The 27,324-nt window shown below is 41.4% G+C and overlaps 1 protein-coding gene across 1 annotated transcript in view; it reads left to right on the forward strand.

Moving 5' to 3' along the window:
* Positions 1–2,706: 2,706 nt before the first annotated feature.
* Positions 2,707–27,324, forward strand: part of LOC101155614 (forkhead box protein O6) — a 46,425-nt gene continuing 21,807 nt past the window's right edge. The window contains exon 1 of the mRNA XM_023960041.1: positions 2,707–3,583. Within this exon, the coding sequence (XP_023815809.1) occupies positions 3,101–3,583 (483 nt within the window). The 5' untranslated portion in view covers positions 2,707–3,100. The remainder of the gene's footprint in view (positions 3,584–27,324) is intronic.

A 27,324-nucleotide genomic window follows, 5' to 3' on the forward strand; every position in this document is an offset into this window, starting at 1 on the left:
ATGTGTTTAGCATATGGCGTTGACACTGGAACTGTTGCTACCTGATACTAGCGCATGTCCCTGAAGTTGGAAGAGGCTTGGTGCGAAACGTTGAATCGGTTCAAATCTGGCAAATTTTGAAAATCTTGCGCCAGGCTTTTTCTTTCACAACTCTTTTTTGATACATGATATAATTCTGGCCGGGCGCAAACCGCAATTATTAATTTCTCCTCCATGATCAATTTTCAAACGGTTGGCACTTTCGTGAATTAAAAGGGACGCCATCCAAAAGTCACTACCACATCTGAGTCCCTAATTGGTCAACGTTCCACCTGGCTAAACCTGGCTTTTAATGCATGTTCAATAGTTGCACGTTTTGTATGTAGAACCTGTAAATAATAAGAATAAATAGATAAGAGTTTTGAACCTGGAAGTCCAAAATGCACAATTACGTAGACGTAGACAGAGCAGCTGTTGATGGAGCTTCATAGACTCCAAGCCACCTAAGGAGACGGGGGTGACAAATGTGGCGCCCTTTGACCCAACCATGTTAAATCACAGGGCTGATTTATGCTGAAAAGCAAACTCTAACAATTATGCTTTGTGTGAGGAACATTTAGACCAAAGCATCACCCAGATTCTTGTCATAGATGATCATGACAGGTCTGTTTTAATTATGTGGCTCCTACCCCAGTAAACCAGAAGCACATTCCAAGACTGAGGAATCAGATAGCTTGAAAGGAAAGAATGGCAATAGGAAGCATGCATGGTACCTTCTGGCTGGGACCCCAATTGAAGAAAAGAGAGGATGTCCAACTTCCTGGATCTGAACATTAAGAGTTTGCAGAAGAAACCTGGACAGCATCTGTGTGCAATAAAGAACATCTGTGCAAAAGACCTATAACATATTGATACAGAAGGACAGGCGTGTGCTAAAGAGTTTCTCTTTGCTGCAGAACATCTCAGTGTTGGAGAACTACTGTGAGCTGACAAACATCTGGATGCAGAAGAACAGCTTTAGGCGGAAGATAATCTGCTTTTTGAAGAACATCTCTGTGCAGTTGAAAATTGGTGCGCTAAATAACACCTGAATGCAGAAGAAACATGACGCGTCCATTTTGATTCTGTGGTTTTCTGTGAAAAAGGGTTTGGGTTATGCAGGAGAAAATCTGCGTGGAAAAAGACACTTGCATGCAGCAAAACATCTGCATTTTGGAAAACATCTGTGTGCAAAAACACACTTGCATGCGGAAAAACATCTGCATGCAGGAGAAAGTTTGTGTGCAAAAAGACACCTGAATGCTGGAAAAAACATCAGTGTGCAGAGAAACATCTGTTTTCAGAAGAACTTTGATTTGCAGCAGAAGATTTGTTGTCTCAGAAGAACATCCCTGTGCAGCATAACATCTATTGGTAGAAGGTACATATAGGAATGTGTGTGTCCAGGAGCACATCGGAGTGCAGAGCTATATTGGTTTGTTAAAAAGAACAGCGTAGCTATGATTTGAAGAACATCTGGGTGCATAACAACATCTCTGTGCAGAACAACATATCTATGTAGAAGAACCACTGTATGGAAAATAATTTGTGTCCAGAAGCACATTTGTGTGCAGGAGACAATCTGTCTGCAGAAGAACATTTTTTTGCAGAAGAACATTCAGAGGAACATCTGAGTGCTTAAAAACATCTCGATACCCCAGAGATTTACCCTGAACTGTTCGATTGTCCATAATAAAACTGTTCAAATTTCCCCAATTTTGTGGATCTCCATCTTTTGTGATCTGTGGCTTTATTCATGGACAACAGTAAAGCGTTGCATATTTATTGGTCTGGTTTAAATGTAATGGACAGATGATGGGCTTATTTTCCTCTTTTCTCTCTTCAGCAGCTCATCCACAGCAGAGGCTTTGACAGAAGAGCGCGACAGGAAGTGGTCCCGCAGACATGCTGAGGGACCACAACACGGATGTACATGCTGTTAGACTGCACGGGAATTGGTCTTTGAAGCTCATATTGCATTAATAGAGACCCCAGCGGGAGCAACAACAAGTTTTAAGAGTTCTTTTTTTAATGGAACAACCTCATAAAGACTATCAAATTATGGTTACAAATAGATTTAAGGCTATTTCAAAAATGAAATAAATATTTTATCAAACATTTTCTCTCTCTCATTGTTTTACAGTTTTTCTTTACATGAGAAAAACGCTTCAAAAATACCTGTTTTGTTATTTTTTCATGATTAAATTGAAATGATCTATTATTTGCATTATACATTAATATACATCACTTAATGATATACATGCTTCACGTGCACTTTTATAACTATAGTAACGAGCATTAATGTCATACACAAAATTATTTGTTACTTAATTGTTTCTTTACGCAAATACATGTTGTAAAGGCGCGTGAATAAATAGATTTGAGGACAATGGTGTGGAATATTTAGGACATTCTACACCATTTCCCGCTTTTCCATGAAGCCCAATCCAAAAACCCCCATCCACAAGAGCCCCCCACCATGAAAAGCGTGGTTCAAATCACAAGTTTCCTCTTTGAACATCGCTTTTACACAATGTCTCTCTGTGATTTGGATTTATGAATTATGCATTTATGGTTAGACTAGAGTCGGAACTTCTCCCCCCTCCCCCCTCGCGCTCAGGAGGGAGTGACTTGGTCCACGCGCGTCCAATTACACAGCAGCAGCTTCTTCACTTAAAGTGTCTCAGAGCTGTATTGGCGCGCGGGCACGTGTGGACGCTGTCACGACGTGAAGATGCTCCAAACGAAACCTGCTCAGTTCCGTAGGATTGCAGCCACTTCTGAATAATTTAAGGGTGAAGCGGCGTGGGGATAAAAGGTGAGAGGGCGCTCGGACAGTTGGAGGAGTTGGATCAGATCAGCTGTTGCTGCGCCTTTGGGACGTTTGACCTCAGCGCGCAGACCATGACTGTCACAGGGTCGGACACACCTGTACCTGTCCTGATGTGAGGAGGAGGAGCTTGTTCCTGGGAGGAGGAGCCACACCGCTGCTCTGTGAAACACGGACTTCTTTCTGCTTCACGCGCGGAGCAGCTCGGGCTTCAACCCACGGACACGCGGCTGACGTGACCTCGCGACCATCATGCTTATGATGATGGAGAGCGGCGGAATGCACGCGCGTCCGGTTCGTTCTGGATTTGAGCCTCACGGACGCTCGTGCGCCTGGCCGCTGCCGTGCACGGAGGATTTCCCCTGCGCGGCGGAGGCGCGTGGCGGGGGTCCAGCGTCTGTCAAAGTGGAGCATTACGACGTTCCCGCGTGCCGGGCCGAGAGCAACGGCGCCGCGCCGGCAGACATTAAGCACCCTGCGGGCGCGTCGGCCCCTGAGGTGGCGGCCCCCGCCCGCGTGTCCGGAGCCGCGCTAGACGTGACGGGACAGCTGCGCAAAGCCAAGTCCTCGCGGCGCAACGCGTGGGGGAACCTATCGTACGCGGACCTGATCACGCGTGCCATTGAGAGCGCGCCAGAGAAGAGGCTGACCCTGTCCCAGATCTACGACTGGATGGTCCGCTTCGTGCCGTACTTCAAGGATAAAGGAGATAGCAACAGCTCCGCCGGTTGGAAGGTAAGTCACGTGACAGTCTGGCTTTCTCACACCTGACACGCATCTTCTCTAACGGCGGGCCAGATGGGGCGGCCGGCGCGCGGCAGCAGGGTTCAAGGGGTGCGTGCCGTTTGAGGTCGAGACCCAGGACACGCAAGCTTCCTCTTTACTCGGAATCCGGGAGCGCACTTCACAGGGATGCCGGGGTCACGCGGGGGGCAGCAGAGATTCAGCCCACCCTCTCTCTCCCCACCTATTCCTCTGAATTACGCAAAGCCAAAGCGCATGGCACTGCTCTAAAAGCACAATAACAGAGGAGATTGGGTGTCATAGTAAACAGATGTATACTCAGATAATCTTTTACATTCAAATTAATGTTAATCTAATCTCCGTGTCTTAATCTGCTTTTTGGCAGAAACTGACAGCAGGTTCTCCATGAAGTTGCTGAGGTGCAAAGAAGATTCTGTTCCAAAGCTGATCGATTTAGATTCAGAACTCACTCTTAAAGTCAAATAGCTTTTTTTGAAAACGATATTTAAGCAAATTAAAGAACACAAATGTTTCATTGCCCAACTCTCTAGCTGTCAAGCTCTGAACACGTCTTAGCTTCTTCCTCCTTCATGAGTCTAAACTGAAGAAGGTTTTTAGGATTCTTCTCCAACAGTTTATACCGAAAGTCTTAGAAAATGTGCAGCAAAGTTTCTTAACTCCAGCACAGACCTGACAGATGATTCTTCTAAGCCTCTTCAGGAGGCAGAGCCTCTACGTCTTTCTTTGTTCCTTCAGTGAGAACACAGGAAGACTCTTTGTCAAACACGCTCAGGAAGAGGGAACTCCGCTGCGATGGGATCAGCGGGCGTTTTACTGCATCTGAGTGTGACACTGACTCCGTTTAAAACCTACTTTATGCTGTCTCCTTCAAAGCGTCCTTCTGGATTTGTCCTCTGACTCGCATGGATCGGGTGTCTCTGAGGCGCAGATGAATGGAGAAAATGTGGATTCACAGAGAGTTTCTCTGCAGGACGTGTTTGTCAGTTTGATGCTGGGTAGCAAAAGCTCAACAGGTGACGGTTTGGTTGGAGGTCAACCAAAGGTCTGAAACCACAAAACATATGTAAAACATGAAGGTCTCGCAGACTTTTCAGGTCTGATAAACAGCTTTGAAGGTGCCAACATAAGTAAATGCTACAAATCCCCCCAAAAGAAAAGAAAACATTTCCCCAAAACTGAAATGATTTGCATTTGAAATGACTATTCTGTCAGACCTAGTGTGTGTGTGTGTGTGTGTGTGGGGGGGGGGGGGGGTAGAGCTACTCAGCCTCATGGCGGCGAACATGTTGAGCCAACATCGGTCAAGATCAACCCAAAAAAGGAAAAGAGGTCCACCTGGACATCCAGCTGGGTTTGATGTTTCATTTGATACAAAGGAAACTTTTACTAAAAGAACAATGAGGAGGAACTATTGGTGTGACACGATTTAGGGACACTTAAGAGTTTCTGACAATGGGAAGCTGGAGTTTTTTCAAACACCTGTTAGGAATTAGTCTGGTTTTCACTGCAGACATGTTGGTGTGGAGAGCCACCTTAACCTCATTGTCTGCGGAACTGAAGGAGATCCACTGGAGACTTGATGCTGCCTTAAAAAGCTCCATATGCTGCAGGCCAGGGGCTTTCCTGTGGTTACAGCCACACAGAAAACAGTGAGCTGCTTTTCCAGGTTCTTGACCATACACCTGAGGGACGAATGAGTGCACCTGAGCTCTTCTTCAGCGCTCCAAACATGGAAGATGTTTAGAAACATTTGTGGTGTTACGCTAGAAAATACTTTTGAGAAGAACTGAATTCCAAAAATACAGCAACTGGTCGTATCTGGGTTTACTCATTCTGTTTTTTCCTTAAATTTGTTGTATTTATTTGTATTTATTTGAAATTTATCACAACAGCTGCTAACACTCTCTTTTAACCCCAACAGAAACTATGTTCCCACTTCTGATTAAGACAAAAGCAGAAAAAACAAATGCTGCAGTTTCCTCTAAGAACCTCTGGAGGCACGTTTTAGCAGAGAACAATCTGACATCGACTCCCATGTTAAAAAGGTCCAACTTTTTAAACCCTTTTCTTTTGTCTATTATTAGGGGTCCAATTGTGTTTGTGGACAGAAATACACACAAAAAATCGTTTTTTATTCAAGAACCCAAACTAAATTAATGTTTTAAGTAACTATTTCGTCTTCAAATAAATGTTTTCTTTACTAAATTTAGTTTTGAAGATATTCCAAAAGTCTAAAAATAAATAATTTACATTTCTAGGGACATCAAGCTGGATATAAAGATAAAGTTGAAAAGGATTTTGAGTACTTTTGGTTAGTTACATCTACTCAGTTTGTGGGAACTTTGCAGATTTTTAGTGTTAAATTTAAGGTTATTTTCGAAATGATTTAGAAATTGTGTCTAAATAATATTCTCCTTATTAAATATTTTGTTTAATGAGAAAGAAAAGCGTAAAACTACACGAACATTTTAGAGGGTAAACTAAGGCTACGTTCACACTGCAGGCTGAAACGACCCAATTCCGATTTTTTTGCCCCTATGCAACCCAATTCCGATCTTTTCATGACAGTCTGAACGACACAGATCCGATCTTTTCAATTGCGACCCAGGCCACTTGGGTATGCCGTCCTGATTCCGAAACGTATCCGATCTTTGCCCCCCCATTCTCCACCGCTGCACGCGCTCTTCTCCTGTCTGTACGGCGCGCGCGGCCCAAACACATCCTCATTCTACTACGGTGGGTACAGACGATATGCAAAAAGAGCTCCACCGTTGACATCCATTGTTCACGTTGGCTCCGCAAACAACGAGTGACGTCGTTCACCGTTGAGTACTCTTCTGCGCATGCGGGTCAGTTTTGGGTCGTCTCACGGTCACACTGGAGACCACAAAAGTTCGGATTTACTTGGAAATGTGAACGGTCTTGCAAAAAATTTGGATTTTTTTCAAAAAAATCCGAATTGAGCATTAAGCCCTGCAGTGTGAACGTAGTTTGACATACCAAAGAAGAGTGGGGCAGGAAAAGGAGCGGGAGGTTTTGTGAGGATTATTGTGATCTCAGGGTGCGTGTGCGTTTTTGTGGGTCGTGTCCTGCTAGTGAACATGTTGGTATTAGTTTAAGGTTCTGTGATTCTGCAGTTCTGACAGGATGAAGCAGCAAGATTCTCTTTACAAATCTATAGTTAGCTAGGCACTAAAAGTGAAAATAAAATAGAGGGGTATGGGGTCTTATCTTTTAAAACATGGGAGAAAAAGTAGCCATAATCTGATCTAAGGGTCAGCTCAGTGGATGTCAAATTTGACAAGGGCTAGTTGTAGATTTTCCATCAGTCTGTAGAGTAGCGGGGGGTGGGTGACAAGTCAAATTGGGGAGTTCTTGCGCTGTTGCCGGTTCAGGATAAAACACAGACAGGGTGGAAACCTGTAGGCGCAGATCCCAGCTCCTCAGTGCCTGCAGGACCCCGTGGGGGCTGAGCATTTCTCAAAATTAGCTTGTTATAGGGGATTAAAAACTACGTGATAAAAATTGATAAAAAAAACAAAATAAAGTGCATTTCCATCTGATATCTCCATCCCAACATGAGCATCTACTGCAAAGATCATGTCCTACAACAGAAAAGCACAACCAAAATTGATTTAGCTGAGTCAGGGTGTAAATCTGACATTTACTGAGCTGTCAACCAAACACAGGCCAAAAAATGTTTGTACTTTGTGCTGTAGCATTCTAAATTAATTGTTACTTTTGGGTTTTTTCCCCATACATTGTTGAGAAAAAACGTCTACATTCACTATACTTTTCAAAAGCTTTCATTCAATGAGCTACACAGGGACCATAAACTGAAGCACGTTCTGGATTGAAGCCATAAGATGAAGAGTTCAGTCTTCATCATTCTCAGTGTTGTCAGAGAGGCAGCTGATCTGTGGAATTTTTAGTCCTCCATGGTGGAACTTCTCTCTGATCTTCTGCTGCAGGGACCTCCAGCTTCTGTTCAGGAGGGAAGAGCTGTAGATCTGAAGGAGGAAGTTCAGGCAGAAGGATGCTGCTGAGGAAGGGGGAAAGGCACAGGTGACAGGAATAAAAACAAGACGTGCAGCAGCATTTTGGATCATCTGTGTGTCAGCTGCAGCACTGCAAGAATCAAAGAGGTGTCAAGTGAAGGAAGAAGGAGGACAGAACTGCATGCTGGGAAGTAGGGGTGTTGTCTGTATAGCTCATGTGCTCCTCACTGGTGACCTTCAAACTTCTGTGGGTTGCTCTAAAGATCCCTGCATGAAGGTTTTCAGAAAAATATCTAAACTTCTGACTTTGAGAGATTAAAGATGATTCTGTTAGAGATGAAGATGGCCTTAATAAAGATCTGTCTTGTTTGTGGAGAAGACAAGGAGAGCTGAATTTCATCAGCACAGAAATACAAGGTTCCTTCTTGCAAATCCTCAGTCCATTCACATCTCTCAGAAAATGAAAAATATTACATTCATTACCGACCTTAGTATTAGTAATGATTAACCCCCAACTTTTAGCACATTAGGATCATTATTCTTTGATTTATTTTTTATCATTATGTAGTAAAGTGTGTTTTTTGGGGGGCCTTACTGGCTTTTTCAGGGCCTGACGTCTATCTGTGAATCGAGAGAAGGAGAGTCCATCTGGATCTGTAGGCTCAGCCTGTGTGTGTTTTTGATCTTGCTGTGTAGCTGAGCCTGATGGGAGTCTGCATCAGTGTGTGTGTGTGTGTGTGTAGGGTAGCTCTTGTGAATAATTCTGTTAAGACTCATTATGAAGCCAGCACAGATCTCTCTGATTCCACCTTAATTGCAGACTCCCAGAGACCCCCCCCCCCCCTCCCCCATTTGACTGCTTTTAATGACAAACACACACACACAAACATTTTAGCTGGGAATGGTCCAGCTCTGCAAGTTTCCTCAAATCAGGTCTGGACTTTGGGAGGTGGAGGTTTGGAGAGTCACTCTCTGAGCTTCAGTTTGGATGCAGACGCATGCTGCTGCGATGAGCCTCTTACATTTGTGATCAGATCTTCAAGAGGACTTTCTCCTGTCAGAAGTTAGAGGACAGCAGCCCCCTTGATTACAGCTGCTCAGTCTGAAGCTCATCATCACTTTTAAAGCAGATCTCAGCCTTGGAAAACCGAAGCTCCTGATGTGTACAGAGAAAGCAGAGGTGAAACCAGCTGCATCTTTTGCTGCACTCTTCGGCAGGCGACATCCTGGACAGGTCGCCAGTCTGTTGCAGGACTTTACTAACTTTTATTTCTTAAATATACAGGATGTGTTTCCCTAAAATATAGAAAACCTAAAAAATATGCGCTGCCCTCATCTCTTTTGACACCTTTTTATCCAAAAGAGGTCAATGTCCCATCAGCGATGTGTCTTATTTAATTCTATTAAATCTGATAATGAAAAATATGATGCAGGATACTGGACATACTTTACAGAATTTGTTAGAACTGAAAATGTGTCCCTGAAAATCCAATAACTTTTTTTTAGATAGTTTTTCAAGTGTTAGTTTAACATACATCACAATTTCTCATTGACTTTAGAAAAATAAATCTGCCAGGGACTGCCACTGAAAACAAAAGGTCTTTTTGAGGTCATGCTAGCATATTTAAAGCAGAAATACATTTAAAAAGACATTTTTCATGAATTCTTTTCTTTCAAGATACTTTACAAAGCTCTTCTTTAAGCTCTTCGGAAGTTACGAACAATTCTTTTTTCTATTTCTGAGTTTAAGTTGGTGATCTTGTCACCATGGTTACAAAAACAAATGCCTTTTTACTCCAAACCACAACAAATATTCAACTGGTTCTGTGATTTCTCTAAAGACCCTGAAATTCACTCCTGCATTCCACTCAAATTTTATATTTGTGGCAAACATCTCTGTTAACATGGATGACGGTGAAGGTTCTCATTCATCCAGGTAATGTCTTGAAGTTGCGTCATGGCAATTGGACTTGAAATTTTCTTTCTTGAATGGTTAATCACTCATCCAAGTGGCTTCATCCGTCTAAACCAGGGGTCGGCAACCCATGGCTCCGGAGCCACATGTGGCTCTTTCATCCTTTTGTTGTGGCTCCCTGTGACTTTGGAAAATAATGAGTATTTTATAATAATTAAATTTTATTTTAGTTTGTTCATCTGCTGGCTCCGTACGAAGCGCGTGCCACGTCAAAACCAGCTTCCTAAATGAGCTCGTATTTATCGGGCGAGAACTGCAGAGCTGATAGCAGGAGGACACACGCGGTCCGGAGTGATCTTCTGCCGGGAACTTGACGTGCCGCGGGGCAGAGAGCAACTCGCTGATGACAGAGAGTTTGCGCCAGTGTTGCCAGATAGTCAGAGTTTTCCAGCCCAAAAGTCATCTGAAAACCGCCAGACCCAGCCAAAAACCGCCCAACATAACTTTTGTTGATGTTTTTTTTTCGCACTGGACTGATTTAGCAAAATAAAAGATTTTTCTAAATAAATGATAGTTCAGACTAATAATAAAATGTTTACGATATTGAATATTTCTTCAGCGGGCCGCCTTCTTTCATTCATTTGCTTAACCCGCTTTATCCTCGCTATAACCTGCGTCCGGCTCTTTCATCCTTGTGCTGCGCTGGAGTGCCCCGACTATCGTATTTTGCGCTCTCTGTGTAGGACACACTGAGGAGCGCGGGGAAACCAACTCTCAGCTGCAGAGGATGTGAAAAGGTGAACAGCTAGAGAGGGCAATTATTCCCAGGTTTGACATTCGATCCTGACACTGTGATAAAAAATGGACTTTGTTTAATCCATAAAAGTCATGAAAAGAGCTGGAAACCCCGCTAGCATTGAGCTAGCTAGCATGCTAACACGGGAGAACAATGGTGGTAGTTTGTCATGCAACATCTAACTTTCTAACATCTTTTTTCACTAGCAGCTACTGGTGGAGCTCCTCATCTGACTGTGCTGGCGGCCCGCTGGTTAAATAAAGTACAATTTGATAGTTTAGTATAGTAAAAGATTTGAAAAAAATGAAAAACTTACCGGCACATTCTAAACTGGTCTGTTGACGTAAGACTCGGTGTTATTCGGTAGCCAATGAGCTTCTTGATATCAGGGATGTCCCGCCTCCCCTCCCCTTGACTGACATGACACTGTTTTTACGTGTCGACAGGTTTTAGAATCAAAACCGCAAAAAATAAAAGCGCAACTCAAAAAGACGATTTCAAAATAAAACTGCAACTCAAAAACAGGATTTCAGAATGGCAAGAAAACAAATCGGGAACTGAGAAAGATGATTGTGCTTTGGGTTATAGCTTTTGGTTGCAAATTATAGGTTTTGGTTCTCAATTTATGCATTTTGATTTATCAGATTTGAGGTTTTGATGCGTGGTTTTACTGTTTTGCTGCATAATTCTTTAGACACTATATTGACACCATAGGAAAAGCAGGTAAAGAGGCGGAGGAGAGGCTTTGGCTTCAAACTCTGTCAGAGAGATGCAAACACAGGCATCAGATTGAGACGCAGCTTTCCCTGCGGGAGTTGAAGCAGATACTTTCCCTGGGATGATTTTATAAACCCAAACATGGAAACATGATTACCAAGTAGAACTCTTTAAAATAATTAACCTGATCTCTCCACATTCTCAGTGTCTACTATGCATTGATGAACACATCGCTCCATGCAGCGATCACACCATAACTTCAGCTGGTGGCTCCTCCCACACGCGGCCGCGGTATCATCCTTTTAAGAACACAATATGCATTTGCAGTGATGTATGTTTCAGAGGATGTCCGATTGGCCAATCTACATGTCAATCAAGTCCCGTACTTCTCAGTGAGGATTTTGATTGGCTGGTGGATTTTTAAGAAGTACTTTTTTTTTTTAATCTTTCCTGGCCCGCGATCTACACTCATGTCCTTGAAGATCGACGTAATGAGCACCTTTGATATAATATATATACATGCATAATATATATAATGATGTCAAAACGGGTTGTGGCTCCGGGTGCTTTCTTTTCATTAGGGGCGGTCCCAAATGGCTCTTTGAGTGGTCTAAACGGTGCAGTCTTCAGTCCACATTTGTATCCTCCAGGTGGGACACCCTCATTCCTGCAAAGTGAGGGCTCAATAAAGGGAAACAAAGAGGAGAAGCCAGATTAGAACCCTCTTATCTTGTAATTCCCCTCTAGTCCCATCACAGCGTCATTGGTGTGGTCGCGCTGGAGTTTTGGTCTTCTTAAGCTACGTACACACCAGGCATGTGTGGCGCCTTCAACAACGCATTGAATGGGAGTTTTTGAACATGCCTTTAGCATATGGTGTCCACGCTGCCTGATACAAGCGCATGTACGCACAGTTGAAAGAGGCTTGGTGTGAAATGTCAAAGCAGTGCAAATCTTGTGACTTTTGCTCGAGGCTTTTTCTTTCCCAGTTCTATTCCAATAAATGAAAGACTTTGTGTTGTATAATTCCTGTTGGACACAAACAGCAATTATTATTTTCTCCTACATGATCAATTTTTAAACATTTGTCACTATTGTGAATTAACAAGGGCGCTACCCAAATGTCACAATCAGTCCCTGAGTGGTCAAAGTTCAAGTGGTTTAACTTAACAGAGCGCATTCAATTGCAGCGTGTTTGAACGCAGAAGCCCGAAATGAACATGTACATGTATTTTTCGTCTGACTCCTCTTTTAAACCATCAATGTGTTTTGTCAGGAATTGTATGTCCTAGTCTACAAACATGCAGATTGATGGTTTGACACAGAGCTGCTCTCCCCCTTGAGCCAAAAACCTCAAGATTAATGTTCCCATCCATTCATATCTCTGGGGAGAATGTGAGAGGTTGTAACATGTAAAAGCTCAAGACAATGTAAAACTTTGAACGATATTAAGGTTGTTATACTTAAGCGAACAGAGGGAAACTTGTTTGCTGGAGTAAAATCAAGCGGACTGGAGGAGGGAAGTTCCATCGAACTCAAACACAGGAAAAGCTACTAAACTAGAGGAAATGCAGGCATGAGTTACCATCTCTGCCTCAGACACTTAAGACCTCAGTGGAGAAATGTTCTTTCTCAAAGTTGGTTCAACTCTAGCTTTTTGAGGCTCTGCAGAAGAAGGAGACAGAGGGCTGACTAGTGTTCTAATTTCATCCTGGGTGGACTAAACACTTGTCAGAACATCAGTAAGGTGGCCTGAAGCAACAGCCAGCTTAGTGAAAACCACAGCCATGTACTGCCTGAAGCAATAATCTCTGACGTCACCCAGAGGATTTTGATCATCCAAAAGAAAGACACAAGTGGGGCGGCCATATTGACTGGAATACACTCCGCCCACTTCAACAACAGCTTGCAAATAGGCAAGCAGTTGGGACATAATAACCAGACAATTCAACTGTAAGAGTTATTTTATCACAAAATGAAGATCAACAGTGTGAAATGATTGAAAAAAAGGTCTAAAGAAAACACAACAGCTGCTGTTTTAGCATTAGATTTAGTTCCTCCCTTGAATTTCTTTTTATTTCTCATCAAAACATCCCAGCATTAATTGGAAAAGCACAGACTAATTTAACAAAATGTAGATTCACCGGGCCTGGTGGCTCTAGGAGGTCAGGGGAGATCGGACAAAGAGGGAGGCGGGGGTTGTGTTATCAGGGCGGGTCCTAAAGCGTATCTTAACAGGAAGTGCCTCTCCATAATTTTACTGTACTATCAGTCCCCTTTAATGTGCTCTGTTCTCACATTAGCTCACTCATGTTGAGGTGTTGTTCAGCATCAATCAAGTCACATTCTCTCTCTGACGATTGAATCCATTTTCATTAAAGATGTCTGTTACTGCACTTTAATTAAAGCTGATAAAAGCCTGTTGAAAGTAGAGGCCATTAGTGCCTGAAGAGGACCATCATTTACAGCTTCAAGCAGAATCCTTCGCCAGCTGAATTTTAAAAAACGGCGGCTGCGGCAGAGAAGGTGGATGTGGGCTCAACCGTCTGCTGTCAGGACAAAGACGGGTCAGGGAAGAGTGTTTTGCCTCATGAATATTTATCTCTCCCAACTGCATATTTGGACAAATTACAATGAGAGCTTTTGGAACTGAAGCTGAGAGAAAATATATTACAAATGTGTCATTATGGGCATCATTAATCGAACACATCAAACTTGAGCTGAGCAGACTTACATTATGTGGATTATAGTCATAGAGATCATGGTAAGCATTTGCATGATGTTTTGGTCATGATGGTCCTAGAGGTCGATGGAGGTTAGGATGGCCCCTCTGAGATTTTCTATCCGTTTGATGAAAATAGGTCAGAATTTTGGCCACTCTGTTAAGCATCCAGGTCCTGACGACAGCCGTCTTCCACAAACTCCAGACGAAAGCCTCCCTGATTTCCCTGTTCTTTTTTTTCTGTCTTTCTCCCCTAAAATCTGAAGTGTGCCCTGTCATCCTCTGTCTCCGTGTTCAGATCTGTACGCTGCGGATTAAAAACCTGCTCCCACCCACCCACAAGCCAAGTGGCAACATTCAGATTTCAATTTGCAGTACCACCCTCTGTCACAGCATTCTCTGAATCAAAGACAGAAACAGAAATCCTCAGAGCTCACAGTTGCGAAAAACACTGTTTGATAGTGGTGACGGAAAACGTAAACAAACTGAATTTAAACAAAGTGTCAAGCAAAAAACAGAGGAAACCTAGAAGTATCCATACTGACAAAGACTAAGTAAGGAACATTTTCAAGAACACAGAACAAAACAGATGCATATGATACATCAAAAGAGGGGTGGAAGGAATTTTTAAAGGAAGCAAAGGTCTCAGCATTTAAAGTTAAGACCCCTGCGTAGATGTGCTGCAATAGCAAAATCAAAACTATTAAAAAAACTTACAAATAAGCAGAAAACGTCTTTGAATAAAATTGTTACTGTAGGAATGTTGTAACTTTGTAGCAACATTATAGGACTATTGTGAAAAAGCTATAATATAAAAACATGTTGCAGGATTATTGTAGGGGTGATAAAGAACTGTTGTAGGACTGTAATAGAAATATTGTAAGACTTTTGTAGACTGTTCTAGGGCTGTTGCAAGGCTATTGTAATACAATTGCAGTACTGTTGTAGAGAAAAACGGGTCGCCGTGCTGAAAATGTCCTGGTGCGAGTCCCAAGAACATCGAACACAACCACCAGCAGCAGCTCAAAAGTAATCTTTGGTCTGCTGAACACCCGCTCTCTCACCAAAAAAGGACATCTCATCCAGAATCTGGTGGTGGACGGTAAATTCGACTTTTTATGCCTGACTGAAACGTGGCAGCAGAAGAATGTCTTCAAGGACCTGAACAATGCTACTCCACCGGGGTTTGTTTACTTCTCCCAACCGCGTGTCACTGGTCGTGGTGGTGGTCTTGCATTAATTTTCCGTGAGTGTTTGTGAGCAGCTCCTTTAACAGTTCATATCTTCCAGTCATTTGAGGCCACTGTATGTCAGCTCTCTGGTTCTACCCGACCATCATCGCCACTATTTACAGACCATCAAAACCAATTAAGGATTCTATGTCGAACTTCTCAACTTTTCTAACATATATCTCTACACTTTCACCAAATGTTTTATTACTAGGAGACCTAAATATTCACCCGAATAATGTTAACAATTCACTTACTAATGATTTCCTGTCCTGTTTGGACAGTTTTGGGTTTCAACAATTTGTTGATTTTTCCACTCATTCAAAAGGACACATTCTGGACTTAATCTGCTGCTCAGGTATCATACCCGTGGACTGTAAATCAAACTTCATCCCGTTTTCCGACCATATGCTTGTGACATTTAATGTCAATTTGTTTCTTTCCAAACACAAGCCTTCACGCAATATTACCTTCCGTAATGCTAAGGATATCAACCTTGAGATTTTAGCTACCCCGATCAGTGAACTTCCAAATACAGACAGTTTTACAGGTCCAGATCAACTTGTTTCCCACTACAACACACACCTGCACCACATCCTCAACACACTTGCTCCACTCAAATCCAGATCTGTCTCGTTCACCTATACTGCATCCTGGTACACCCCCACTCTCAGACAGTTAAAAACAAAAGGTCGCCAACTTGAAAGACACTACACCAAAACCGGACTAACCATCCACAAAGACATGAACACACAGCACATTCTCCACTATAAAGACTGCATCTCCAAAACCAAATCTGCCTACTACTCCAATCTAATCAATTCAAATAAAGAAAATTCAAAGATTCTTTTCTCCCTAATCTCTAACATCACCAAACTTCCTGACTCCCTTCCATCACATCTCAATTCAACTGATTTCTGCAACACCTTGGCTTAATTTTTCACCACAAAAATCCACCTTATCCATCAACAGCTTACCCCCTACTCTGCTCCATTTCTATTTTCCATTCTGTCTTTTACGTCTGACACTTCGTTTTCTTCATTTACCCTACCCACAGTTAGTCAAATATCTACATTAATTAAAAAATCCAAACCTTCCACTTGCCAACTTGACCCACTGCCCACCATCCTTGTTAAAGCTACTGCTCCCTCTCTTTGTCCTCTCATCACCAACATAATCCATGCTTCCCTCACCTCTGGAATTGTTCCTCCTGCACTGAAAACTGATGCTGTCACTCCCATACTTAAAAAAGCGGGTTCAGATCCCACAGACCTCAATAATTACCATCCCATTTCCAACCTTCCATTCATTTCAAAAATTCTTGAGAGAATAGTATCTGCTCAGTTTCATGCTCATCTTTCCTCCAATAACCTATATGAACTTTTCCAATCTGCCTTCCGTCCCCTTCATAGTACTGAAACTGCTCTTCTAAAAATCACTAATGACCCTTTCCTCTCTGCTGACAATGGTTTATTATTCCTCCTCCTTTTGCTTGATCTCAGTTCAGTTTTTGACACCATCTCTCATTCCATTCTCCTGAACAGACTCTCCTCCATTGGCATCTCTGGCACCGTCCTCTCCTGGTTTTATTCCTACCTGGCTGACCGTACTCAGTTTATCCAACTGAAATCTTTCACTTCTCATTCTGTCCCTATCACAAATGGTGTCCCTCAGGGTTCTGTCCTCGGTCCACTCCTCTTTATTATCTACCTTCTCCCACTTGGTCATATTTTCCAAAAACACCACATCCATTTTCATTGCTATGCGGATGACACCTAGCTCTATCTTTCAAGCCAACCCAACTCCACACTGCCTCCATTAGCGCTGGTTGACCTCATCAATGAAGTCAAATCATGGTTCACCTCAAACTTTTTAAAACTCAATAGCAATAAAGGTGAAGTTCTTCTGATAGGCACCAAATCCACCCTGAGCAAGACCAACCATTTCTCTTTCCATTGACTGCTCCACCATCTCTTCCTCCCCTAAGGTAAAGAGTTTGGGTGTCATCTTTCACCTCTCACTTAAACAACCTCACCCGATCAACCTACTTCCATCTACGCAACATACAACGTCTCCAGCCCTTCCTCACTCCTCAGTCCACTGCTGAACTCGTAGACAGCCTTGAGCCTTGTGACTTCCCGCCTGGACTACTGTAACTCACTTCTGTTTGGTCTCCCACAAAAATCCCTCCATAAACTTCATCTGGTTCAAAATGTAGCTGCTCGTATCATCACACGCACTCCCTCCATCAACCATATCACACCTATCCTTCAACAGCTTCACTGGCCCCCCATTTCATACCGCATTCAATACAAAATCTTGCTCTACACCAGTGTTTTTCAACCAGTGTGCCGCGGCACACTAGTGTGCCGTGGGAGATGGCCAAGTGTGCCGTGGGAAATTGCCCTCATTAACTGATCTAAAAACATTTCCCATCTCCAGGATTTTAGCTCTCTGTTCATCCAAACATCCTGATAAAACACTGAGGAGTTAGGAATATAAAAGATCGTAAAATACCTTTTCTTTGCGTTTATTTTATTTTATTAAAGACATTTTGATAAGAATGACGTACCGCGATTCAGCTGCACCTTCGGCTGTATTTTGGAAAAGTCCCGTGTTGGGGGGGTTAATCACATGTCATCGGTCTGACCAATCAGAAGTGCTTAAAGTCTTCACTTCCTTGTCCCGATTTAGCTCGTAAAGTCGCTCAGTTCTAACAGAAATACCAGCTAAAGCTCGTCTTTAGCGGTGTAGCTTTCCACAGAATCCGGTATCAGACCGTGGAACAAGTGAACAAAACAATGAAGCTCCGAAAACCGATCTTCGGCCGTTTTATGCACTACATTTCCCATGATGCATTGGGTTGTGAGAGTGACAGCGCAAAAGGAGATCTGTTGTTAAACGTCTTGAAACTAACGAACACACAAACTGTTTTTAAATCTTCTAACTTAACTTTTATTGCATCTTTTAGAAAAAAAACAGCTGCAGTTTCCAGCTTTTTCTGTAACAATTATCTCAAAAATGCATGTGAGATTGTGCAGGGGCTGTAGATCAATACAGACTATGAGTTTCTCCTTTTTTTTTTTTTTTTGGATGCTGGTGTGCCGCAGGATTTTTTTTAAGGTTAAAGTGTGCCGTGGCTCAGAAAAGGTTGAAAAACACTGCTCTACACATTCAAAGCCTTTCACAGTCTTGCACCTCCATATCTCTCTGACCTCCTTCATATCGCCATACCTGCTCGCTCTCTCCGCTCCTCTTCCTCTATCCAGTTTTCTGTCCCTTCCGCCTGTCTTGTCACCATGGGGAGCCGGGCATTCAGTTGCTCTGCTCCCCGGCTTTGGAACTCACTCCCCCCTGACCTCCGCAACACTGACACATTCCCACATTTCAAATCAAAACTCATCTTTTCCAAATGGCCTATTCACTGTAACAGTAACCTTTTCATGTTTTTATATACATTTTATTTAATTGTGTATGTATTTAAATTGTTTTTTTAACTGTTTATTGTATTTCTTATACTGTATACATGTTGTGTGGCGACCTTGAGTGCCCAGAAAGGCGCCTTATGAATAAATTGTATTATTATTATTATTATTATTATAGAGCTGTTTCAAGGCTGTTGTATGATTATTGTAGGATTGTTCTAGAGCTATTGTAAGGCTGTTGTAGGACTGTTGTATGACTGTTCTAGGGCTACTGTAAGGATGTTGTAGGACTGTTCTAGGGTTGTTGTTGGGCTGTTGTATGACTGTTCTAGGGTTGTTGTAGGACTGTTGTATGACTGTTCTAGGGCTACTGTAAGGATGTTGTAGGACTGTTCTAGGGTTGTTGTTGGGCTGTTGTATGACTGTTCTAGGGTTGTTGTAGGACTGTTGTATGACTGTTCTAGGGCTACTGTAAGGATGTTGTAGGACTGTTCTAGGGTTGTTGTTGGGCTGTTGTATGACTGTTCTAGGGTTGTTGTAGGACTGTTGTATGACTGTTCTAGGGCTACTGTAAGGATGTTGTAGGACTGTTCTAGGGTTGTTGTTGGGCTGTTGTATGATTATTGTAGGAATATTTTAGTGATTGTAAAGCTATTTTAGGACTGTTCTAGAGCTGTTGTAAGGCTGTTGTAGGTTTATTGTAGGACTGTACTATGGCTGGTGTAAGGCTGTTGTAGGATTATTGTAGGGTTGTTGTACTCTTGAAGACAATTTTTTTAGGGAATTCATGAATATTGTAGAAATGTTGTAAGGCCGTTGTAAGATCATTGTCAAAATGGCACAAGAAGTTCATGTGTGATTTGACATCTTAAAATTAAATATTGATGTGACAACTGAAAAGTATATTATAAGTATATTATAAAGCGGAGCTTTCAAGGATGCTGTCAGGAATGTTTGTGTTACAGGATCTGTGTGATGGAGATTTGCTGAGGGGAATTTAGACAGTTAAAGAAAAACACCAAAAAATGATTTAAAACCAAACTGAAAGTGAAGACTTTAAATGCTTTTTCTGTAAGTTATTAGAAAATATGCACTTGTGCAGATTAATATTAAGTGTTTTTTAAATGATATGTTTGCCATGCTGTAGTGTAAACAGCCTTGTTTTTGTTTCAAATGTTTTTTTTTTCTGAATGAAAACATGTTTTGAGGGCACAGGCCTTTAATCCTATCATTAATTACAGACAACGGACCGGCTAAACAGCTGGACATATGTCCATTTTCTGCAAAGCTTTAGCTTTTTATCAACATGCACATCTGCCTTCTTCCATTTCCTCTTGATGTTTTCCTCAGAAAAAAGGACGACTTCATCTTCGATCCTGACGGCCTGATATTTCTTCTTCCGTGCATTAATTGGTTGGATGGTGCTGAAGCTGAGTGGAAGATGACGATCACTGGTCGATGAACTCTGCTGTCTCATGGCAAACAATGAGCTAAACCTAAACGGAGATGGGGGAAGGGCACAGCAGCCATCCAAGTAGAGAAATGTAAACATGTTTGCTTCAAATCCAAGGTGTTGGTGGTGAGGAGAAAAAAAAGCAGATGTTTAAATATCCTCTTTGATTTACATTTAGTTCTATTTTAACTGGACATCAGCTGAAGTGTGATGGACTATCTCTGATCACTAGTAAGGTTAGCTCAGCTGTACCGAGTAAACAGATGTAATTGAAGTGTAACAAGTGTTACAATGTAACTAAAATGAATCCAAAAGGCAACAGACCTACTGAGGTGCGACTGTATTTTAAATGTAACTTAGTAACTGAGATTTAATTGAAGTGTAACAGGTGTTACAATGTAAGTATAATGTAACTGAATTAACTGAGAAACAGTTCCACCTGTGTGAACACCTGTAGTATTTAGAATTATGTTATAGCTTCTGTGTTGGACTTAAAACTGTATTTGTACCTTTTATTAATCTATAGTAAACAATGGCTGATCAATGCGTGTGTGCACAACACTGAACATGCATGAATTAATGATGAACTGAAGGCCTCATTCAGAGGAAACAATCAGTAATTAGTTTTATATTCTTATTCTAATATTTAGAAATTTTTCTTCTATTTTACCTCTAGTATAAAGGTCGCTAACAGACAAACTAACATTTTGAAAAAAAATTAAAAAGTTATTGTAAATCCAGTTATTTAAATTTAGAAATGAAGCTTCAAATGTTTCAAATGTTTCTTAGCATTTATTTCTAAATGAGTATATTTCAACCGTAAAAATAACAAAACTGAACATATAAATTTGTTTTATCACAAGGTTTAAATAATTAAAGCAACAATAACAACAAATAATAATCTGAAACAAAGAGAGTTGGCAAAAGATGAGCTTATTTTATCCCACCCCTTATGCTTTTGATGCACTTACACAACACTTCTCATAATTACATCTACATCAACATAACACTCTCACCATAAACAAAGTAACAGTAAAATAATTATTCTGTATAGTGGGCACCATTATCTCGTTTACATCATCACCATTCCTGTACTCCCATTTATAAGCATTTATTTAAAAAAAAAAAAAAGAAAAATTACGGCAAATAAAATGTAAAATGTGCTTCTGTGCTTTGTTTTTCTTAGATACTGTAGGTTTTTGTTTCAGGTTCAATTCCTCATAATTCAAGGGATGATAGTGGTCAAACCCCATTTTGTTAGGATCTTTGGTCCATTTTCAGTCCATTCATCCATTCATGTGTCCTCTAACAAGAATAACTAAACTAAATGTCTTTTCATGCTTAAACTGTTCTCATGCAGAAATTTGTTTCTCGTCTCCCTTTGCACACCCTCCCTGTTTCTGACAACTAGTAAGATCTTTATCCTTCTAAAGTAGGACAATGACTATAGTAAGGACCCCCCCCCCCCCCCTCGTCGTACAACTGTACAGGAGATGTTCCGACATGCATCAGCAGAAATATCTGCCTAAACTCACATGAGACTCACTTTAATGGGACACAGCCTTCAGATGGAGATGAGAGGCTGAGCATGGAGGAGTGGGGGCGCTGCCTCACACTTTCTGACAGATGTGAGGCCTGTCTTAGTGATGGGGGGCAGCAGGAGGACAGCATGGCAGAGTTGTGGTTGCGTGACTGAGGGGGGCACAGGTCTGTCAGAGTAACCCCTCACAGAGGCAACATTAAGCCCCCCCCCCCTATTTCTGCTCCCTCCATCTCTGCTAATGATCTGCTGCGGCTGTCGCTGCCCGGCTGACTGATGCCCACCGACAGACCCACTCATGCAGAAATCGGCCCCCCCATCTCTCAAACATACAGACGGTGTAATGAACTCCTTCATGTCACACCGCTGCATATTTACTGCACCGGCGTGACTCACGTGCACGCCAGCCGGGACGGCATGCGGGAACCAATCCCAGACACTCACTCAGTCACATGTCAGCAGATGACGAGCAGACCACACATGTGTTTGGCAGCTGACTCCGCCTTCAGGCATTGTTATGCAAATAATACTGAGACTGAATAAGAACCGAAAGATTCCAGATGTGTCACAAAGTTTCTCCTGACATGAAAAACTGTTTTCTTTCTCTTTGCAACAAAAGTCGCCACAATTGCAAAATGTCATCTCGTGTCTTTGTCTTCTTTTCTTTAACACCTGTTATGCAGCCATAGCAACCTAAAGATGTTTATGTCTTTAAGTGGCTGATTGAACTTTGCAAAAATACTTTAGAATGAAAGAGAAAAGTAAGGACATGGTGATAATGAAAATCTAAAGATTTTAACCAAACTTAAATTCAATCTAAAGAAAGGAAACCAAATACATAAAATGAGAGTTGAGGAAAAGTTACTAATCAATCTGCAGCGTTGTGTTTCACTGGAATATAAAAAAAAGCAATACACTGAGACTGTATGGAAACATTTCCCCTGGCAGATCTGGTCCTGGTGTGATCTAGGTTTGGTCCTGGTCTGATTCAGGTTCAGTCCTACTCTGGTGCTGGTTTTCTCTGTGGTTGTAATGGTTTGGCTGATGTGAAAGCTCACCTGAACTCTGGTTTGCACCAAACCAGAGAACTCTGATCTTTTTGAGACAAAGGATCTTTGTTTACTTGCAGATGAAGTCTGGTGTGGTTCACTTCAGTGTTACTGCAAACAAGCTTTGCATTGACCAAAGAGAGGTGGAGAACCAAAGGGAGTCAAAGATTTGTTGACTTACGTTTATAGTTTTTAAGATTTTAAACATTTGCACCAGATAATAAAAACTGAGTTTAATTCTGGGTTTGAAACCCCCATGTTAATAAAAAGCTTAGGTTTCAAATTCTGTCAAAGTCTTTCATGTATCTGCTGTAAAAAGCAATGAAAAATTAAAAGTCTAAAAATCTGTTTTGATTATCATGCCACAGCTGTTTTATTGCTAATTGAAACCTAAGAGGTCGACTAAGAAAACTTGCAAAAAATGAATTGAATTAAATGCTCTTTTTAAATCTTACACGATGATCACATCCTTATAAAGCAAAATGATTAATGGAGTTTGTATGATTCAGCCTCTGTAAGGACACCCATGCCTCAATCTGCAGTTTTTCTCTTTACAAACTCCTTGGTGCAGACACAGCTCCAACTGGAACAATTATTGGTACTAAAAGCAATGATAACATGACCCAACACTGTTTTACCCGTTTCTATTTAACAAACCAAATCTGATTTAAAAAAATCTACTAAAGAAGAACCAAAGACCAGCTTTTCTGTCTTTTTTTTGCTCTGATTTAGGTCTTAAAAATCTCTAAAATGATCTCAATTTATTAAAGCGTGGATGGATATGAAGGGAAGCAGCAAACTCTAGAGTGACTCAGAAAAACGCTTCCGCTTTATTGCAACTTTCCACATGAGAGGCAAATATTTTTTTTCCAAGTTGTGAAGGAATCTCACAAATCATATACAGTTGTGAGGAAGTTTGTTCCAGTAACAACTGCCATGACAACATCCACGGCGAACAGAGGAAGAATCTCTTCATCAGCTCCCTTCCTGGGGAGTGTCAGCCAGAAACAGCAGGGCCTCACCTCTGTGTCCCCACTTTCTGTCTGTTATCCTCCCACAGTCCCTCAGCCCTGCCGGTGAGCTCCAGGTCAGCAGAGGATCCTCCTAGCTGAAATAGAACACTAAACCGCTTCCAACCATCCGCAGAAGCTTCTAGCTGCAGAACAATTTACTAATGAACGATTAGGTTAGGAAAGCTCTTTGCATATTTAATGGCAAGATCATTCATAAAGGCCACGAGTTCAAATTCATTAAAGAATTACAAGTGTGACACTGAGAATAATAAATCACACGATAATAAATCAGCTCATTCTGTCTGCTGGACTTTTCATCATTAGACTGCTTACAGGTTGAGCCCAAGCATCCAGAGACAGTCTGACCTCTGCAAATGTATACAATTTTATACTTCTTTAACATTTCCACCATGTTTTTTTTAATATGCAAAGCTTCCCCCTTGTAAAAAATTGCACAAGATTTTTAAATTATTTAATGTAATCAAATTGAATAAGTGATTTATTGCCAAATGTAGCTTTGGAGATCAGAAGCGTATGTATTTTACATCATCGCTTTAATGTGTATTTGTGCAATCCAATCATGCATATACTTTGGCAGCCGTTTATTACTGAAACATGTTTTTATTTTTGATTTTAAGAGGCTAAAAAAAAGTTTTTGTTGCATCCTGCCAACTGTTTTACCCCATGAGACCTGACCATCGTAGACAGAGCGAGTGAGACGAAGGGGAGCAGTGATTGTTACCTTTTCCCTCTTGAATTTTTTAAAGCTGCGTTCACTTTGACATTCCACATTCAGAACTAATAAGTCAAGAAATGACGTAACCCTTTAACGTCAGAGCTTTAGCTTCAGTGTTGATGTTCTTTGAACTACTATAACTTTTCAATTAAAACATTTCCAACTGATTCTGAAGCTGAGAAAAGCAGCTTAGTGCTGATATGCAATACTTTACAGCAGTAACATAAATCAGTTGATTGTGATGCGGAGAAAAGTGGCTTTACTGGCGTAAAATGTTGCATATCTCACAAACAACAAAATTGACTTTTTCCACACCAAAATTCATTGGAATTGCAATTACAAAAAAAAAACTGTTACGTAGGTTAAAAAGCGTGTGTAATTATGCTGTCCCCGGCGACAGCTTTGGTGTTAAAGGGTTAAAGAGAGACTGTCTGTCTGTCAAACTTCTCCAAAAGAAAGATGTCTTCATATTAAATAAAAAATAATAATAAGAGAAAACTGGCTCACACAAATGTTTTTGCAGCTTTCAGACTTCAGAGAACCATTGGGAGTTTTATTATCCACATATGGAGAAAACTGATGAAAAGCTGACCAAAATGAGTCCAGGAGCACTAGAAGAGCTAATTCGAGAATTCTTTAAATAAAGAGAAAAAGAAGCAAAGAAGCCAAGGCCTCATTTGATTAATTGAGGTCAGAATTCATGATTCAACAGTCAGAAGAAGACTTTGGAACAAGAATGAATCCCAAGGAGAGTACCGGTACAAGGACAAATACACTGATCATCAAAAACGACCCAAAGACTCAGAAAAATCAGGATTATACCATAAACCTTTGGAAAAACTGAGACAGAAGAGAAACTTTCTGGAAGGCGTTTGTCCCCAAACATCTGATCAAGTTAACACTTTCAAAGTTGGACATGGAGGTATGAGTATGACCATAGGGGGGCTCCTCTGCAGCTTGAGGACCTGGACAGCTTGTCTTAGGTGAATCAGATCTGATCACATCATGCATCATTAATGCTTAGCACTGTCATACACTGTCATATTTAGGAAAAAAGTTTGAATAGAAAAATACTAAAAAGATAAATCACATTTTTCTGTGAATACAATGGATTACAGTATTAAAATGCTTTTTCCTCACTCAACTGTAATCATACCCAGATCTTTGCTTTTTGTGACAGATGTGATAAGTGTTTTTTGTTTTCTCTCAGCAGACTCCTTCCTGCCTGAATTAAACTCTCACTGATTGGAGGAGTGCTGTGGCGAGTTCAGCCTCACACAGACTCTTATTGACAATGCTGTCCTCTGAGATTCAGCAAACAAAGCTTTCACGGCTGCGTTCATGTCTGTGAAAAATAAACGGCATCCACTGCTATACTGTATGAAACTACTGTATCAGTACTCTGTTTAATTATCCCCATTTGATTGTGTAAAGTAAAGGTTTGTAGCAACAAGAAGAAAAACACAACCATGAAGTTTCTCCTTTAAACAGTGAAAAATGTTTCTTCATTTTCATCTCAAGTTCATTTGTTCTCAGAGCTCACATCTTAAAAAAAGTAAGAGATAAGAAAGCCGTCAGAAGCAGCAGGATGTTAAACTCAAATGAGAGAAAATGAAGCTGTGGCACCTGCTTCTCCAGTCATAAATGGGGTTTCAAACCTGAAACCTCAAATCAAATCTGTCCAGAGGATTTTTATTGAATTTGGACAGTTTCCCTTTAAAGCAATGCAGGACATTTTACACCCTTGTAAAAGTGCAACTTTCTGTGAAAACAGTAAAAAACTCCAATTTTTAACTTTAACTGTAAAAAGCACCTTTTCTAATTATTATGTTGTGGGGTACAAATCCTGCCAGAAGATCCAGTTTCAAATGGGAACAAAAATGAGTGATGTAAGAAAAGATTGACCAAAAAAAAAAGAAGGAAAAATCCTCTTTCCGGATGATTTCTAACAGTGCTCTGTGTGGGCCATCAGGAGAACCAAAGAAACCTCTCTGTTCGGACATGCACCAGGGAACTTCAATCCTCCAATGAAAGTTTCTGTTCTCTGCCTAACTCCGCCCCTCCGTTAACCAGCTTGACCCGCACACATGTGCAAACATCCAGCAGAACACACAATCTTCATCTTCATCTGCAATTCATGAGCAGCGTCTCATTAGACTCCAAGTTTCACCAGAGGCCTCTGAAGTGTATGGCTCGAGCAGATATTAATATTTCATAGCCTCCCATTGAGGAGCTAAAAACGAAGTCGACCCGCTTCCGCTACAAAGTGACTCGCACTCCTCTTTTCTCCCCCGTCTTCCTCCGCTCCTCTTCGTTAGACTGTCTTCCTCCCTCCTTGCCTCCGATGCTTCTCCTCCACGCACACCCTAACTCAAACTGACTTAATTGGGCTGCCTTTGTTCTGGCAAATGTAGGCATACCTTCCCCATCAGAGCCAGAAAGAAAGTGGGAAGTGAAGAGAGGTGGGAGACCTGAGAGTGAGGGGGCATCATGACTAAACTCTGGCGGATCTGTGAGGGCAGGGGGGTGACTGTGGGGTCATGGGGCAGTCTGTATGATTTATAATGACGACAAGGAGGGATGTGGGGAGTTGGGCCTTGCAGGTTTATGGGAAGATAGGAGTCAGTGTAGCCATTACTACCTAGTTTGTGTGTGTGTCTGTGAGCGTGTTTGTGTACATTAGAGTGTGTAAGTTTGTTTGTGGGTAAATGTGTCGGTTTGAGAGTGTGTCTTTATGTGGTTATGTGTTTGTGTGTTTGTGTGGGTCTTTGTTCAGCTGTGTAGTGTATTAATTTTCATGGGTGTTTTTGTGTTTTTTGTGTTATTCATATGTGTGTTGGTGAGCGTGTGTTTGCCTTTTCATGTATAATCATTTTTTCCCCCTTGTTATTCATATGTGTGTGTAAGTGGGTGTGTGTTTGTTTTTTTGTTTGTGATATTGTGTGTATGTGTTTTTCATGTGCGGGTGTGTTGGGTACTGTGTGTTTTTGTGTGTGTGTGTGTAAGTATGTGCTTGTGTGTTTCTGTGTTATTCATATGTGTGAGTTGGTGAGTGTGTTTTTCTTTTTTGTGTGTGAAATTGTGTGTTTCTGTGTTACTCATGTGTGTGTGTTAGGGA

This window comes from Oryzias latipes, chromosome 11, assembly GCF_002234675.1.
Source record: "Oryzias latipes chromosome 11, ASM223467v1".
NCBI lineage: Eukaryota > Metazoa > Chordata > Actinopteri > Beloniformes > Adrianichthyidae > Oryzias > Oryzias latipes.